General features: G+C 40.6%; 1 protein-coding gene across 1 annotated transcript in view; it reads right to left on the bottom strand.

Moving 5' to 3' along the window:
• The window catches only part of LOC120856542 (guanylate-binding protein 7-like), a 105,414-nt gene extending 87,712 nt beyond the window's left edge, over positions 1 to 17,702 (bottom strand). Inside the window, 5 exon segments of the mRNA XM_040231919.1 lie at positions 12,042 to 12,107; positions 12,109 to 12,171; positions 12,438 to 12,541; positions 13,425 to 13,552; positions 17,513 to 17,702. Of these exon segments, the coding sequence (XP_040087853.1) occupies positions 12,042 to 12,107; positions 12,109 to 12,171; positions 12,438 to 12,541; positions 13,425 to 13,552; positions 17,513 to 17,702 (551 nt within the window).
• Between the last annotated feature and the right edge of the window lie 1,429 nt (positions 17,703 to 19,131).

Below are 19,131 nucleotides of genomic sequence, written 5' to 3'. Positions count from 1 at the left end.
CCATCCGCTCTTGAAGATATCACATTGTGCCTGGTATGATATATGGGATGCTGAAAGCTCTAAAATTTGCTGTATTTGTTTCCAGATCTGCCTGATTCATTTTACACACCTAGAGTAAATATATTCTTGGTTCAAACCTAGAGTTTGATAGTCAGTGTCCTAAAGAGGGTCAGCAGATCTCATTATTTGTGACATGAGTGTGGTCATTTTATCTCAGGGGAACTCAGAAATATTCAGAATTCACCTACATTCCCTCTCAGAGTGCATTCTTAGGGCTGGAACACATTACTGGTATAACTTTAAGGCCTGACTGAGGCACAGATCCTCCCTGCCCAGGGAGATGGTGTAGAGCTTGGGTCCGCAGCCCACAGGCACAGACTGGTAGCAGCCTATGGCCTATTAGCAACTGGGCCACACAGCAGGAGGTAAGTGGTGAGCAAGTGAGCAAAGACTCATCTGTATTTACAGCTACTCCCCATCACTCACGTTGCTGCCTGAACTCTGCCTCATGTCAGATCAGTGGTGGCATTAGATTCTCAGAGGAGCCTGAACCCTACCATGAACTGTGCATACAAGGGATCTAGGTTGCATGTTCCTTATGAGAATCTAATGCCTGATGATCTGAGCTGGAGCTGAAGCAGTGTTGCTGGGGAGTGACTGCAAATTCAGATTATCATTAGCAGAGAGGTTTGACTGCACAGAGCCATCATAAATCAGTTGCTGGCAGACTCATATCAAAACCCTATCAGTGAGTGAAAGTGAAAGGAAAGTAAAGTCGCTCAGTCGTGTCCGACTCTTAGTGACCCCATGGACTGCAGCCTACCAGGCTCCTCCGTCCATGGGATTTTCCAGGCAAGAGTACTGGAGTGGGTTGCCATTGCCTATCAGTGAGTGGCAAGCGACAATTAAGCTGCATCTAGTGGCAGGTTCTATATTGGCAAGTGAGTTGATGTACTTCAATTGTACATCTGGTGGCAGGTTTCAAGGAAGAATCCAACACTTATTTTAGTCCATACATGGCCCACTGATTATTTTAATTACCACTTCTGTCCCCGCTCTTTTCCACACTGCTCACTTGTCTCAATCACAGTTTTGGTGAGCTCACAAGCTAAGCCTAGATAAAATAAATTAAAAAAAAAAATCACTGGAGAGCTTCTTTGGAAAGGGGTAAAGACCCAATGATGAGACAGCAGAAGCCTGTAAGACTGCCAACAAAATGAAAGTTGCATTTAAAAGAAAATACCAAAAGTCCTACTTAAATTACAGGTCCATACAACAGGTGGTTCACATTCTCCACCCACTTTGCCTAATATGTAGTGACCAGCTACACACCGAAACCATGAATCCTTCAAAACTGATTCACCACATAGAAACCAAGCCCTCAATTAAAGGACAAGCTTTTAGGACAAGCAGTTTTTCAAAAGAAAAAAATGTGAACAAGAGGAACAGAAGCAATTATTGAAGGCCACCACTGCATCAAACGTGTCTGCACTGAAAGCATCGTTCTTAGTGGCTAACCACATGCTAGAGCTAAGAAGAGTTAGTGAAGAGTTGATCCTGCCAACTGCCAAGGACATTTGTCAGGAACTTTTAGGAGAGGCTGAAGTTCAGAAGGTGGCACGTGTTCCTCTTTTGGCTAGCACTATAACTAGACAAATTGATGAAACAGCAGAGGATATTGAGGCACAATTGTTAGAGGTTAATGAGTCACGGTGGTATGCAATCCAGGCTGACAAGTCTGTGAATGTTGACAACAAAGCAACAATCTTGTTTTTGAGGAATCTATTTCTCAGAGGATGTGCATGCGGATATGTTATGTGCAGTTTTGCTGCCAGCCAACACCACAGCCACAGAACTATTCAAGTCTTTGAATGATTACATATCAGGACACCTGAATCGGGCATTTGTGTTGGTACGTGCACGGACGGAGTGTCTGCCATGACTGAATGGCTTTCTCGATTCACTATTCAGGTCAAAGAGCTCGCTTCTGAATGTGAGTCTACACACTGTGTTATCCTTAGAAAAATGCTGGCTAGATGAAAAATGTCACCTGAACGTAACAACATTTTGCACGATGTGATTAAAATTGTCAACCACATTAAAGTATCTGCCCTTAGCTCATGTCTGTTTGCCCAGCTCTGTGAGGAAACAGATGCAGAGCACACACATCTCCTCTTATACACAAAAGTGGGATAGCTTTCTAAAGGTAGGTCCCTGGCCAGAGTTTTTGAGTTAAGAGAGCTGCTCCAGAGATTCCTTTTAGAAAGACAGTCACCATTGGCAGCACATTTCAGTGACACAAAATGGGTTGTGACCCAAACTTTCTTACTTTGTGTGACATATTCAATAAACTCAATCTGTCAACTTCATGGGAGAATGACAACTGTGTTCAAGTCAGCAGATAAAATGGCTGCATTCAAAGGCATACTGTAAGTATGTAGATGATGAATGAACACTGGGATTTTTGACGTTTCAAACATTAGCAGAGATTTTGAAAAAGACTAAGCCAGGGCCTTCTTTCTCCCAACCAGTGTGTGAACACCTATTTCAGCTTTCAAAACAGATTGAACATCACTTCCCAAACACAAAAGACCCCTAAACTGGAAAGGAAAGGATCCGAGAGCCATTTGTGAATAAACCAAATGAATCAACTTTATCCGTGCTAGAACAGGATGAATTTGCATGAAATCCCAAATGACAGTGGCCTTAAAAGTATGTTTGAGACAGCTTCAAATGTCAAACACTTTCCAGATTAACGTCAAAGTGAAATATCCTGAGGTTGCCACAGAAGCACTGAAAAGCCTGCTTCCATTTCAACATCCTGTCTTCATGAAGCAGGGTTCTTTGCAGTAACAGCAATTGAAATGAGATTGCCTAGTAGACTGGACATAAGCAACACACTTCAGGATCACTGTCTCCCATCCCCTCAGATGCAACCATCTAGTTGCAGGAAAACAAGCTCGGGGCTCCCTCTGATTCTGCTTTATAGTGAGTTGTGTAATTATTTCATTATATATCATGATGTAATAATAATGGGAATAGTGTGCACACCGATACAATATGCTTGAATCATCCTGAAACCATTCTCCCCTACTCTGGTCTGTGGAAAGATTGTCTTCCGAGAAATTGGTTCCTGGTGCCTAAAAGGTTGGGGTCACTGATTTAGGTCAATCCTGAGAAGCTATAAATTCTGAATACTCTCTCTACCAACCCACATGCAAACGTTTAGAAATATTGGACAAGCTCATCAAAAAGCATCTAAGGCCATATAGAAATAGACACAGGTGCTGAGCTCCTGTAGTTGTTAGATATAAAATTCTGATAGTTGGATATTTTCAACAGGGCATTGTCTTCTTTTTACAGATACAGAAAAAAAAATGCTTACTAAAGGATTTAAAAGGAAAGCCAATGAATTACAAAAAGAGATACTTCAACAACAAAAGGAAATCGAAGATAATTTTCTCTGAAAATTTAAGGATTTTGCTAGAACTTCTCCTTTGTTTAGCGTTCCCACTATTTAGATGTTGTTACCGTCTATAGATATGATGGATCTCAGGTGAGTTGTTAAATGAGCTGATAATTCCTGATAAGCACATGGAAAAAAACTTCATGTAAGGGTGGTTAATCCTTGAAGTATATGTCACAGTAGTTTCAATCAAGAAAAGTTTAAAAATAAGGTTATTACCAAAGAATCAGGGCCTGATATCCAAATATCTAAATAATTTTGATTGACTTGGTCGATTTAAAGAAATGGAAAATGAGTTAAAAGATAATCATTGATTCATAGCAAAGTTTTGAACAAAGCATAAAGAGAAGGGACAGTCACCTAGTTATAGACACACAAAGAGTTTCTTTAGGCTCAATCTAACAAGCCCTCATAAATCAGTAAGGAAAGGGCAACAACCACATTTTTTAAATGGGTAAACATATAAGAAGATAACAACTAACCTCTCCAAAAAAGGCCATGTGGTTTAGACTTGATTTCCTCTGTTTTTATCAACCCAGTCCATAACGGGATGGGTGTAACATCCTGCTCCATTTTCTGTTTCTAAATAGAAGCATTTTTCCTAGAACCAAATACAGGAGGGGCTCCAGAAATAAGCAAAGCTGAGAAATAGTTCCCTGGCTGCAGAATACACACAAAGCAAGTACACTCCTAAAATTTACTTGTAAACACTTTTTGGTTGACTAGAAAAAGCAATAAATCCCCCAGCACAGAGCCCACAATTCGGGAAGGGAGGCAAGGGGTCATGGAAGGAGCAAAGGATGAGAAGCCTGCAAGGAGCTTTCCTCATGATGCTCAGCATCTCAGTTTGGACATGAGGCAGTTGGGAAGCAACAGCCTGTGCACCGTGTCCTGGATGGATGCTCCTCCTCTGGCATCCATCCAGGAGTGCAGAAAAGAGCCCACCATGGAATAAGGGGGTGTGCATCCTAACTCTTCTGAGGAGAGGGGGCTGAAGTCCTTCCTAGGAATGCATGACCCAATGCCTACCTCTTCCCAGAGGCACTGGCTGAGGTTGCTTCCCCTGCCCCCACCCCCCCGACTCTGACTGGATCCTGACTATTCCTTGTTGGGCATTGGGAAAAAAAAAAAACAGAGAGAAAAGAAGGCCCTTAACATATAGACTATTTAAATCTTAAAACACAGACAGGATTATTTTTCTATTAAAAATATTTCATATTCCATGGGGAAAGAATGGGAGGAATGGATCGTTAAGAAGTTTGGGACCAACATGTACTCACTGCAATATTTAAAATGGCTAACTCATGAGGTCCTACTGTATAGCACATGGAACTCTCCTCAATGTTATGAGGCAGCCTAGGTTGGAGAGAAGTTTGTGGGAGAATGGATGCATGTATATGTATGACAGAGTTCCTCTGCTGTCCACCTGAAACTATCACAACATTGTTAATCAGCTGTACTCCAATATGAAATAAAATGTTTTAAAAAATATTTAGCATCTCAAATACTACACAACTCTATTATACAGAATGATTCAATTTCCTTCTCACTAATCAACTATAAATAATATGTTAAGGTCTAATTGTGTTGGTTTATCATGTGCCGTTTTAATACCTGGCCCATTCAGTTACTGCCTCAAAATAACTTGTGGTATTAGCTGAAAATACAATTGCTGTACTTTTAACTCTCACTTTAGATAACTCTCCTGAACAATAACCTTTGAGAAACATTGGACATCTTCTACCATCTAATACTACTATTTCCTTCTACTTGGGTAGTTTTGAAGTTTCTGGTTTAGGTACCTCAGTGTACTTTGAATGAAAAAAAAAAAAACATTATAAACTCTAGAGCTCCTATACAAAGTTTTATCAGTAATCTACAATTCCTCTTGTTTATAGCTGCTCACCTTAAAATTAAGCAGTTATTTTTCAAGTAAAAGTGAGTTTATTCAGGAATAGCAAAGGAAGTCTAATTCCAGAATAGCAAGCTATAGAAAAGCCATGGACAAATCTAACAAAGAACATTATTTAATGGAGAAAAGGAAGGAGTTGGGAAAGATTATTTTCAAAACAAGTCCTTGGTAAAAAATAAGAGTTCACGGTGATGACTCGTCCTCATTGGCTGAGTTGCTGGGGAGTCAATTCTTCTAGGAGATGCGATGTATGTCTTTTCCTGTTGGGGACTGTCACTGATGACTCCCTTGTTGAAGATTTTTCCCTTTGGGTCTGTAATGACAGTTCTTCTTATAAATGACCTCCAAACGTATTACATGAGAGCTCTTCCTTCTGGCCAGCTGACTCAATATGAGTGGCATCCCTTTATTAATTCTCATATAACACAGAAGTAAAAGATCATTCTATTCTCCCAACTCTGCTCCTAGTCCACTCTAGATTAAAAAAAAAAAAAAGATAAATTTTAGAGAGGCATTATGTTTAAAAAAAAAATCACACCTTTCTTCTGACAGAAGGATTTTTAGATACCTTACAATTCTTGGCAATTTGCAGCTTATGTAAAGCACTGATACATTAGACCACATTGTCTAACTTGTTCTCTGTTGAAACAGTACGTTAACAGAGGAAAAGTTTTTAAATTTCTGAGAGTCTATATGTTATCAACTGTACAGTAATGAATCAGGTAGGAATTATCATTTTTCCTACAACATTGATAAGAAAATGGTGGCTTACGGAGTTAAGTTCATTTTCAGGGTCTCAACAGAAAATAAGTGACATGAGCCCTGTGATTTGAACTCTGGCAGCCCAACTCCAAAACCTATACTTGGACTTCGCAGGGCAGCTCTGAGCTCCTCCAGCCTGACTCTCCCCCATCACCGTCCTGCCTCTCAGCTGTTCCCACTGGATCTCCCCAGCCTGCTCCTCTTCCTCTTGGGCTGTGTCCTCCCACTTGCTTGTAATTAGAGAGGGAACTGTTATGGTTTCAAGCCATGCCTCCACTTTCATTCAGAAGTAACCCTCCCTGTCTTCCGAGACACTCAATTGTAAAGCAATACTTATATAGAATTTGCTATGCACCAGCATAGTTTTAAGAGTATTGTATAGAGAATGAACTTATGGATGCCAGTAGGGAAGGATATGGGGAAGATAAAGTTAGGGAGTTTGGGATGGACTTATACACACTGCTGTATTTAAAATGGATAACCAACAAGGACCTCCTGTATAGCACACAGAACTGTGCTCAGTGTTATGTGGCAGCCTGGATGGGAGGGGAGTTTGAGGGAGAATGGATACATGTATATGCTTGGCAGAGTCCCTTTGCTGTCCACCTGACACTATCACAACATTGTTAATGGCTTAAAAAAAGAATAATATTGTCAGCATCAGTTCTGGGTGTCCATTGGAAGGACTGATGCTAAAGCTGAAACTCCAATACTTTGACGACCTCATGAGAAGAGTTGACTCATTGGAAAAGACTCTGGTGCTGGGAGGGATTGGGGGCAGGAGGAGAAGGGGATGACAGAGGATGACACCGACTCGATGGACGTGATTTTGAGTGGACTCCGGGAGTTGGTGATGGACAGGGAGGCCTGGCGTGCTATGATTCATCAGGTTGCAAAGAGTCGGACATGACTGAGCGACTGAACAGAACTGAAGCCTCATGAGATATTTAACCAGTCTAATGGCCCTAATGACAGATGGACTTTACTCTTCGTGTCACCATTTTACAGAAGAGAAACCTGAGGTCCACAGAAATTAATCTTCTCAGTCATCACACAGTTACTTAAGTATGATAACATGTGGTGGTCTTGTCTTTAGTATTGTCTTTCAGAAAACAAAATTATGGTTAAATGTCTCTGGCAGCTGTCTGTCTTTTGAGATCATGAAACACCCAATCACGTTGATGAAAAAATTTATGAGAGCTTGGCCCAGCTGGGAGACTCTGACATATCTAGGTAGGCCTTAGAATATACATGGCTTGCTTCTCTTCCCTCTCAGTTCAAATAATTTTTTTAAAAGTCTTATAATTTCAGATAATAAAATAATTTTTACATGTATAACTTTATTAGGTACTTTACACTGCTATGGTCCTGTTACGTTTGAAAGAGGATGGCTATCTTTATCTCAATTTCTTTCTCTCACAGTCACTTCTCCTCCAGCCTGTTCCTGCACCCACCGATTCCCTGCATCTGTTCTCACTGAGAACACTGATCACATTCATTTTTGCTATGTCCACAAGTTCTTCCCAGATTAAACTCTATGTAAATTCAACCCCCGATATACTAAACACCATTCCCTGCTCACTTTTTCTTAGTATTTATCATTCTCTAGTAAACATATGTGTGTTTAGTTTTTTCACGTTCTATATTATCTGCCTCCCCCACTAGAAGAGAGCTCCACAAGGCAGGGATTTGTCTCCATTTTGTTCACTGTTTGCTTCTGAGTGCCTAGGACAGTGTCCAGCACAAGGTAGGTTCTCAATAAATATTTGTGCAGTTACTGAGTGATCAAATCATTCTGGAATGCCAGAGATGCTGTCTGCTCACTCCTCATTCCCTTCATGTCCCTTCTGCCCCTAATATCCCTCAAATGCCTGTGGTCTCAAGGCTCCATCATCAGTGCTTTGTGTTCTCATTCTATTCACTGCATGCTTCTCATGGACAGGTTGCTTTAGGGTTCATTAAGTATCCATGAGGTAATATACAGGCCTTAGCACACTAGGCTGAATACTTACTTTTCAGAAACATACAAAGAATAGAGAATTGATGTACAGTTTCTCCAAGCAGAAGGCTGATGTGCACCATGAGAGATGACTTCCGGATCTTGTGTTTTACTGAGTTGTTCCTCTGGGTTAGTTTCCAATGGCATCTGGATCCATTGTAATGGACCCCTTCTGTCTGATGGAAAACCAGAAAAGTCAATTGTCAGTAAGACTCAGAGCACTGAAGATTCTTGAGCAGATATCTCAGCCTGTGGTGGTGGTGGGCATTGCAGGGCTCTATCGGACCAGAAAGTCCTACTTGATGAACCGCCTGGCAGGACAGAACTACAGTGAGTGTTGTTCAGGACATTTGCTTGGAAGCAGTGATCATGCAGGCTGCTGATCCTCCTCCTCTAGGGTCATGTTAAGGAAGAGTCTACCCCCCCCCCACTGAAGAAAACTTCTAATTCTCACCACCAAATTTATAAATCCAAACCCATCTCTCCACAATGTCCACTCTCTGTCCAGTAATCTAGAGTTCCCAACTTCATCAAAACATCTACCTCTTTCATCTTGACCCCATCTGCTACAATCTCCTTTGGGGCTCATCTTGAACAATTACTGCCTTTGTTTCTCCTTCATCACTTTTGCCCGAAACCACAGGGTCATTTCCAGGTCACACAAATGTTGTTTAACATACCCTGCTTCTTCTTTTTTGAAAGAAATAACCTATAATGGAAAAAATCTTAAAAACAATATTTATCTATATATTAGATATTGTTTTGCACATTCTCTCCCTCTCTCTCCCTGAATCACTTCCTGTACACCTGACACAAAGACAACATTGTGAATCAATGATACTTTAATTAAAACTATATAAATAAATGATATAAAGTATTTTAAATGCACATTTTAAAGAGTAATGGAAGGAAGAACAGATAGCAAAATTCCTGCATCTTATATCTCAATAGGACAGCCATGCTTACTTTTTAACTTTGATAAATCATACCCCTAATCTATGCGGCGGCCGGGAGGAACAACACGAGGAGCGGTGGCTGCGCGGGTGCAGGAGGGCCTAGAGGAGCTATCTCACGTTGAAGGTCAGGAGATACCCCTCCTCCAAGGTAAGGAGCAGCGGCTATGATTTGCTGGAGCAGCCGTGAAGAGATACCCCACAACCAAGGTAAGAGAAACCCAAGTAAGATGGTAGGTGTTGCAAGAGGGCATCAGAGGGCAGACACATTGAAACCATACTCACAGAAAACTAGTCAAACTAATCACACTAGGACCACAGCCTTGTCTAACTCAGTGAAACCAAGCCATGCCCGTGGGGCAAACCAACATGGGTGGGTCATGGTGGAGAGGTCTGATAGAATGTGGTCCACTGGAGAAGGGAATGGCAAACCACTTCAGTATTCTTGCCTTGAGAACCCCATGAACAGTATAAAAAGGCAAAATGATAGGATACTGAAAGAGGAACTCCCCAGGTCAGTAGGTGCCCAATATGCTACTGGAGATCAGTGGAGAAATAAGTCCAGAAAGAATGAAGGGATGGAGCCAAAGCAAAAACAATACCCAGCTGTGGATGTGACTGGTGATAGAAGCAAGGTCCGATGCTGTAAAGAGCAATGTTGCATAGGAACCTGGAATGTCAGGTCCATGAATCAAGGCAAATTGGAAGTGGTCAAACAAGAGATGGCAAGGGTAAACGTCGACATTCTAGGAATCAGCGAACTAAAATGGACTGGAATGGGCGAATTTAACTCAGATGACCATTATATCTACTACAACGGGCAGGAATCCCTCAGAAGAAATGGAGTAGCTATCATGGTCAACAAAAGAGTCCGAAATACAATACTTGGATGCAATCTCAAAAATGACAGAATGATCTCTGTTCGTCTCCAAGGCAAACCATTCAATATCACAATTATCCAAGTCTATGCCCCAACCAGTAATGCTGAAGAAGCTGAAGTTGAACGGTTTTATGAAGACCTACAAGACCTTTTAGAACTAACACCAAAAAAGATGTCCTTTTCATTATAGGGGACTGGAATGCAAAAGGAGAAAGTCAAGAAACACCTGGAGTAACAGGCAAATTTGGCCTTGGAGTGCGGAATGAAGCAGGGCAAAGACTAATAGAGTTTTGCCAAGAAAATGCACTGGTCATAGCAAACACCCTCTTCCAACAACACAAGAGAAGACTCTACACATGGACATCACCAGATGGTCAACACCGAAATCAGATTGATTATATTCTTTGCAGCCAAGATGGAGAAGCTCTATACAGTCAGCAAAAACAAGACCAGGAGCTGACTGTGGCTCAGATCATGAACTCCTTATTACCAAATTCAGACTCAAATTGAAGTAAGTAGGGAAAACCACTAGACCATTCAGGTATGACCTAAATCAAATCCCTTATGATTATACAATGGAAGTGAGAAATAGATTTAAGGGCCTAGATCTGATAGATAGAGTGCCTGATGAACTATAGAATGAAGTTCGTGAGATTGTCCAGAAGACAGGGATCAAGACCATCCCCATGGAAAAGAAATGCAAGAAAGCAAAATGGCTGTCTGGGGAGACCTTACAAATAGCTGTGAAAAGAAGAGAGGTGAAAAACAAAGGAGAAAAGGAAAGATATAAGCATCTGAATGCAGCGTTCTGGAGAATAGCAAGAAGAGATAAGAAAGCCTTCTTCAGCAATCAGTGCAAAGAAATAGAGGAAAAGAACAGAATGGCAAAGACTAGAGATCTCTTCAAGAAAATCAGAGATACCAAGGGAACATTTCATGCAAAGATGGGCTCAATAAAGGACAGAAATGGTATGGACCAAACAGAAGCAGAAGATATTAAGAAGAGGTGACAAGCATACACGGAAGAACTGTACAAAAAAGATCTTCATGACCCAGATAATCATGATGGTGTGATCACTCATCTAGAGCCAGACATCCTGGAATGTGAAGTCAAGTGGGCCTTAGAAAGCATCACTATGAACAAAGCTAGTGGAGGTGACTGAATTCCAGTTGAGCTGTTTCAAATCCTGAAAGATGATGTTGTGAAAGTGCTGCACTCAATATGCCAGCAAATTTGGAAAACTCAGCAGTGGCCACAGGACTGGAAAATGTCAGTTTTCATTCCAATCCCAAGGATAAGGCAATGCCAAAGAATGCTCAAACTACCGCACAATTGCACTCATCTCACATGCTAGTAAAGTAATGCTCAAAATTTTCCAAGCCAGGCTTCAGCAATACATGACCCGTGAACTCCCTGATGTTCAAGCTGTTTTTTGAAAAGGCAGAGGAACCAGAGATCAAATTGCCAACATCCGCTGGATCATGGTAAAAGCAAGAGAGTTCCAGAAAAACATCTATTTCTGCTTTCTTGACTATGCCAAAGCCTTTGACAGTGTGGATCACAATAAACTGTGGAAAATTCTGAAAGAAATGGAAATACCAGACTACCTGACCTGCCTCTTGAGTAATCCGTATGCAGGTCAGGAAGCAGCAGTTAGAACTGGACATGGAACAATAGAATGGTTCCAAATAGGAAAAGGAGTACGTCAAGGGTTTATTTTGTCACCCTGCTTATTTAACTTATATACAGAGTACATCATGAGAAATGCTGGGCTGGGAGAAGCCCAAGCTGGAATCAAGATTTCCGGGAGAAATATCAATCACCTCAGATATGCAGATGACACCACCCTTATGGCAGAAAGTGAAGAGGAACTAAAAAGCTTCTTGATGAAAGTGAAAGAGGAGAGTGAAAAAGTTGGCTTAAAGCTCAACATTCAGAAAATGAAGATAATGGCATCCGGTCCCATCACTTCATGGGAAATAGATGGGGAAACAGTGGAGACAGTGTCAGACTTTATTTTTCCGGGCTCCAAAATCACTGCATGGACTGTCCATCTGCTTTCTAGTCTAGTGAGAAATCCCTCAGTGTCCATACAAAGTCTGGAAAGAAGCTCACAAAGTCAGCTGAATCCTCAACCATCCACACCAGGTGAGGATCTTGCCCTGATTCTATCTGTCAGCTCCGTCACATAGCCGAGTAGCAAAATAAGGAAAACTGGCAGGAATGAACAGTATACCCCCGCCATCCTATATTAGTCCACATACAAAACCTTTGCTTTTCCTTTGTTCTTAACCCAAGTGGCCAAAGTATCAGTTCTTCAGTAGGTTATAGGCTTTTCCCCTTGCCACTGAATTCTTTTTTATATTTCTCGTGTTTGTTTCACCAGGATTCATAGTCAGCTGGTTTTTAAATTTGGTATCCCCTCTGACTTTGATGTGGTTTGGATCCCAAAAGGATACTGCAGTTGGTCCATGCCTGCTGGTTGATAGTTCCCATACTATTGTACACAAAAGTGATGCTCAGGAGTACTGCTAGGGCAAAGATCCAGGAGTCATTCTGGTTGTCACCCTGGAAATCAGAACATATTTTACCAGGATTGTTTTTCATTCTTATGGCACTTTCCTGATCAGCAGTAGTAAAAGAATGCTCATTTAACTAGAGTTATTTTTTTTTTCTTTCAAGACTGGTGACAAAGAAAACCAAATCCAAGCAAAAATGACTTTGAATAGTTTTCTGATGTGTTTTGTTTTACCCTGATTCTCACTAGACCCTCTTATGATCATTGGTAGATAATTGCAAAACAAATAGTCATTGTGGGTGGACAGTCAAAGGTCTTAAATGTAATTTAAATTTAATTTTTCTCTTTATTTTTACAGAAAAATTGTCTTAATATTAGGGTACTAATACTTGTTTCTATCTCAGTTGGATATTGTTGTTCACCTAACACTTCCCATTTCTTACCTTGTAAATACTCCAGACAATACTATGAGGCAAATATAGATCTAATACACCTGTTTTACAGATCAGGAAGCTGAGGTTAAAAAGGTCAAAGAATTTACAAAAGTCACTGAGTTACTGACAGACTTTAAAGTTAAAGCCAAGGGTATAGGGCTTTGGAACCTAAATCCTTAACTAAAGTTCTTTGCAGGATAAAATTCATCACTTAGAGTTTATCTGTACTCCCTTTATGCATCTGTGTTAACTGGCTTAGCTTATAGCTTTTTATTAATTAGGATACTGTCTACTGACCACTATGCTCTTCTTCTAGGATTCTGCCTTATGAATATTTTCCTAACCCCTGGTTCCTAACTTGGTTTCATAGCTTATAAATAGGAAAAAAAAAAAAAAAAAAAAAACATGGTTAAACAAAGGTCTTATTTAAAGGAAAATTAAAAGTGTAGAGGACATTCAGACACGAGGGCTTAGTCCAAACTGGAACCTCATTCCTTACCTTCTCCACATCCCCCAGGCCCTCGGGATCAAGCAGAACTAGAGTACAGTCTGGCTTCTCGGGATGAGGCACACAACACATCCACATGCCGTTCATGTGAGACTGCACTGTGGAGCCCAGAGAGAAGCCTGCAAGGGGGCATGGGGAAAAGAGAGGGTGGAATTCTAATATCAGGTGGTTCTGGAAGTTGGGATGCAAGTTAACAAAATCAAGTTTAGGAGAACTGAAACCACAACAAGTATTAATCTTACAATCAGAGAAACAGGGAAATTAGAATATCAAATGCTTAAAAAGATGCAAAACCTCTTCATGAGGAAAACAATCAACAAGCTAGAAATTTAAGGAAAATCTCCACATAATAGAAGTCATATAATATTCAACATAATATTCAGCCAACGTAATATATAGTCAATGTAATATTCAGCCAACATAATATTCAGTTGCCGGGAGCCAGCGTGAGGAATTCCACCCGTGACAAGGTCATGCGGCAAGAGCTCTGATGGCAAGGCTAATCAGACCTCAGGTTTTCCCCCTGGAATTTCCTGAGCATCCACCCCCCCAAAAAATAAGAATCTGCCTGCTTTTCCACTCTTCTGATATTCTCTGGAAAAAAGTCAATTCAGGGCTTTAGTCTTCTGCATTTGAAAGGGATGTTTCAGTTAAACCCCCTCTGATAGCTCTCTAGCTTGCCTAACAGGTGTGAATTGCTTACAGCCCCCCAGCCGCGAGAGGCACAAAGCTTAAAAGCATCTTAAAGATACAGAGCCTTTTCTAAAGAGTTAAAAATTATATTGGTAGAGGACTTTCACTGTTGACTCAATGATTGCCGCCAGGCCTCCATATTCTTTATCTTTTAGGCACCTGGGAGGATGTAAATCAATGTAAACGGGATATGGAAAAAGATATATAATAGTTTTGATGTTAGCAACACTAGACTTTTGAGTTAATTACTTCTTTTGTTATATATCACTGCACTCCTCTTGTGTCCTTGCTATGTAAGAATGTAACTTTATTTAGTGCTTTCTGAGAGTGGCACCAGACTTTGGGAAGATCAACAAAAATAAGTCTTCTGGTTGACAAACCCTTATCAGAAAAAAGGCTGTAAAATGTTAATTGGCCCCTTTTGGGGAAGATGATGTAAATTACCTAAGACTTGTGTATACAATTAGGTAAGCAGAGAGAAAAGCCTGGTTTTGATGAGTCTGGACTGCTAACGCTGCATAACTTTGTTACCCATTGATCTCCGTGTTTTATCATAAGTATAAAAGGCCTTCTGAACAATAAAGGACTGGACCAGTTTCTCTGACTAGTCTCTCTGCCTGGTTTCTTGGGAATCTGGCTCCCCCCCGTGTCTCTCTCTCTTTCCTCTTTTCCCTTTCCTTCCCTCTGCCCTTTGCCTTAATTTCAGGCTGAATTTCCATCTGGGGCTCCGAGGCTCGCCAAGTCTACTTACTTGCCCTGGCTGTTAAGACCCGTGCGAAAGGGAGCCTAAGGCGAGGCACCCTTAGATATTCAAGTGAGCGCCGGTGGCCCAACGTAGATGGTGCAAATTCCTTGTCTGGAATTTTATTGGTCTTCCGCGTAATCCAAGCTATTCAGCCCTCTTCCTCCACTTAATCTTCTTACTACACTATTTCTTCCTAATCTAATCTTATATTAATAAATAAATAAGTCTTTCCTCGCCGACTCCGTCCACCCTTCGAGTTCCCTGGATCCACTGGGTTGGGACCCCGGCATTCAATAATGAAAGAGAGAAAGCTTTCCTTCTACAAAATTTAACCCAAATGGATCAAAGACCTTAAGAGCTATTAATAAAACTATGAAGGTCGTAGAAGAAAATACAGGAGAAAAACTTCACAATATTGCATTTAGCAAAGATTTCTTGGAAATAATACCAAAAATATAAATAACAATAAAAATATATGTTGGACTTCATCCAAATTAGAACACTTATGTATCAAAGGACATTGCTGCTGCTGCTGCTGCTGCTGCTGCTGCTGCTGCTGCTAAGTCATTTCAGTCGTGTTCGACTCTGGGCGACCTCATAGAAAGCAGCCCACCAGGCTCCCCCATCCCTAGGATTCTCCAGGCAAGAGCACTGGAGTGGATTGCCATTTCCTTCTCCAATGCGTGAAAGTGAAGTCGCTCAGTCATGTTTGACTCTTAGCGACCCCATGGACTGCAGCCTACCAGGCTCCTCCACCCATGGGATTTTCCAGGCAAGAGTACTGGAATGGGGTGCCATTGCCTTCTCCCATCAAAGGACACTATTGAGAGTCAAATAGACAATACACAAATTGGGAGGAAATATTTGCTAGTCATAAATCTGATAAAGGATTCATATGCAGAATATATAAATAAGTCTTACAATTTAGCACAAATATATTAAAGGTAAACCCAATTAAAAAATGAGCAAATGACTTGATAGACATTTCTCCTGAGAAATTATTCAAAAGACCCATGAACACATGAAAAGATCCTCAACATTAGCAGTCATTAGGGAAGTACAAAGCAAAACCACAATGTATTAAAACAACTATGATGGAAAATAAGCTGAAAAAATATATATGTCTATATAGCTGAATCACTTTGCTGTATGCTTAAAACTAACACAATATGGTAAATCAACTGTTCTTCAAAAAAAGGGCAACAAAACATAGCATACAGCTTATGTGAATCCTGAAAATTTATATTTATAATGAAGTTGGAAAATTTGACACTGAATGAATTTGACAATATTAAAAAATTTTTTACTTTAAAAAACCACAATGAGATACTACTTCATACCCACTAGGATGGCCATTATCAAAAGAACTATAACAAATGTTGGCACCAATGTGGAGAAATTAGAACCATTGTGTGTTTCTGGTGGAAATGTAAAATGGTATAGTTTCTGTGGAAAATAATATGGTGATTTCTTTAAAAAGCTTAGCATAGAATTATCAGATGATCCAGCAATTCCACTTCTTGGTGTATACTCAAAAGAAGTGAAAGCAGGGACAGAACAGGTATTTGAACACCCATGCTCTTAGTAACATTATTCACAGTAGCCAAAATGAGGAAACAGTCCAAATGTCCATAAACTGGATGACTGGATAAGCAAATGGGTATCACATACAATTACTCAGCCTTAAAAAGGAAGAGAATTTGATACATGGTACAGCATTGTTGGACCTTGAAGACATCACACTCAGTGAAATAAACCAATCACTAAAGGACAAATAATATATGATTCTTTACATGAGATTCCAAGACTGGTCAAATTTATAGATAATATAGAATTGTGGTTGTCAAAGGCTGGGGCATTTTTGTTTATTGGGGTATAGAATTCCTGTTGGGGGAAATTTACAGAGATGGATGTTAGTGATGTTTACACAACAGTGTGAATTTACTTAATACCACAGAATTTTTAAAAATGTTACAATGGTAAATTTTGTGGTAAATTTCATGTATATGTATCCTGCACGAGGGCATGCACAGTCGTTTCGGCTGTGTCTGACTCTGCAACTCCATGGACCGTAACCCACCAGGTTCCCCTGACCATGAGATTTTCCCAGCAAGAATACTGGCATGGGTTGCCATGCCCTCCTCCAGGCGTCTTCCCTACCCAGGGATCAGACCCGGGTCTCCAGCATCTCTGCATTGCAGGCTGATTCTTTACCTGCTGAGCCACTGGGGAAGCCCATGTGTAACTTAACAACAGTTAAAAATAGGAAAAGAAATAAGAATCACCGATACAGATTTAAACATGTTTAAATCTTAAAGATCAATAGAAATGCTCCCACTACATGAATATTTTTGTAAATGTCTTGTGGTTTATTATTACATACATCACTTATTTTTTGTTACCACATCTGTCTTTCTAGGAAAGGAAAAAATTGTGCTTTTGAAAAAGAAACTAAGGCAAAGTGCAAAGAGCTGTGATCTGATACAGGTCGTAGTGACGGTAAGAACATAGCTGTGGACTGAAAGGTAGCTTTCAACGTCCCTCCCAGGTCTCTCACTTCCTCTCCTCACATCACTGTGCTGCACGCTGGGGGTGTGGGGGGACAGAAGGGACTTGGCTGGGCTCTGCCCATGTCACTCACCCTTGATGTTCCCAGCCAGCTTGTTCATCAGGTAGGACTTGCCTGTGCAGTAGAGGCCCACGACAGCCACCACCACAACAGGCTGCCTGATGGCAGACAGGATCTTCACAGCTTCTGGATTAACCAGCAGTCACCCATTAATGTTCTCAATGAGACACTCTGGGCCTGACACGTGGGCCTCTGAGGCCATGTTGCCTTGCCTGCAAGGGAAGAGATGGGATGAATTAGAATTTCCAGTCTAAACAGATGAAGAGTTTTCATCAGGTTATTTTGCGTTCAGAAGGAGGAATGTCAAAATCCCCACAATATAACTGTGTGCCTAGTTAACACAGTTAACATCAGCAAAGAGAAAGATGATCCTAATGCATCTGGTGATTTTTTGGCCAGTCACAAAAACCCTGGCCATTTATGTCAACAGTGAGATATATGAGATAAAATCTGTTTCCTTTTGAAAATTGGAGAAGTGTTATCAGAGTAGCTCATTAAAAATATTGATATGACAGTGACTTATCAACATACAATCACCCTCATGAACAAAATCTTCCATTTAATTTACCATTGAAACCTTCTGTTTGGATTCACATTTAAAAATTTATGAAAGTGAGGTGAACGTGATAACCACTACACTACGGAAACAGGACAAAAGAAAGAAGACTGTCTCATTTTAGGGTAAAAAGGTACATGCATATAAGTAGACTGAAAGTGACTAGTAAGTAGCATGAAATGTTACACTTTTTCTATAGCCGAACAGGTAAGATTCTTTTGCACTGTTTTAGTTGGTATGTGACATGTTTCCCTGGGTCAGCAGTATCCTGTTTTCCAGTGAGTATGAGGCAGCACCATTTGCTATGACACCCAGAACTTCCCATGCCTTCCTTTACAGAGTTCACCCTAATCTCACTGGATGATTGAGGTAGCTACCAGTTAATTTCTCTCATCTGAAAGAATAATATAAAACTTTTCTTATCTCCCTAAGTAGAAATAGCTTTAGCCAAGACTGAACCTAGGTTAAACTCCCAAAGTGTTAGGGAGCCTGAAGCTTTAGCTTTCTGGGTGGTCATTTTTCAATAGGGGTGAAGCCTAGACACTTGGAGACTTCTCTGAGTGGTAAAGCTGCCAGTAATTTTATTTTGACCCTAGACTTTTATCTACATTTAGAAGTTTAGAGAAGAGAAACTGTCTATTAGTTTCTGAAGAAAAGAGAACCTCTGAAAAGGGGATAGGGAAATGAACTTTTTCCAGTTTGTAAGCACACTCTCATTACATAGAATTCACAGGAAGACTAAACTGTTTCTGGAATTAGTTCTTGGTGCCTGATATAAGCAACAGAGTTCATTGGTCTGGAGAAGCAACAGGTGATTTCTCAGCATTAATCCTGTTTCAGCCCTGTCCTACTTTCACATTCAGTTTCACTTATATTAATAGGAAATGAAAGTTGCAGGAATACTTCTCACCCCTGGGTCATGTTTGCTGACACATCATTGTCAAGTCACATGGCTAAACATGAACTTAATGTGGAGGGGACTACACAGGGAATAAGTACTAGGAGACTTCTGGGGCCACCAATATCAATACCAAGCCTACCTGAGTGGTTGCACTAGATTTACTCAGGAGCTCTG

Source organism: Oryx dammah, unplaced genomic scaffold (genome assembly GCF_014754425.2).
Source record: "Oryx dammah isolate SB20612 unplaced genomic scaffold, SCBI_Odam_1.1 HiC_scaffold_28, whole genome shotgun sequence".
NCBI lineage: Eukaryota > Metazoa > Chordata > Mammalia > Artiodactyla > Bovidae > Oryx > Oryx dammah.
The sequence above is the reverse complement of the archived record's forward strand: the minus strand, read 5'-3'. Positions and strand labels throughout refer to the sequence as shown.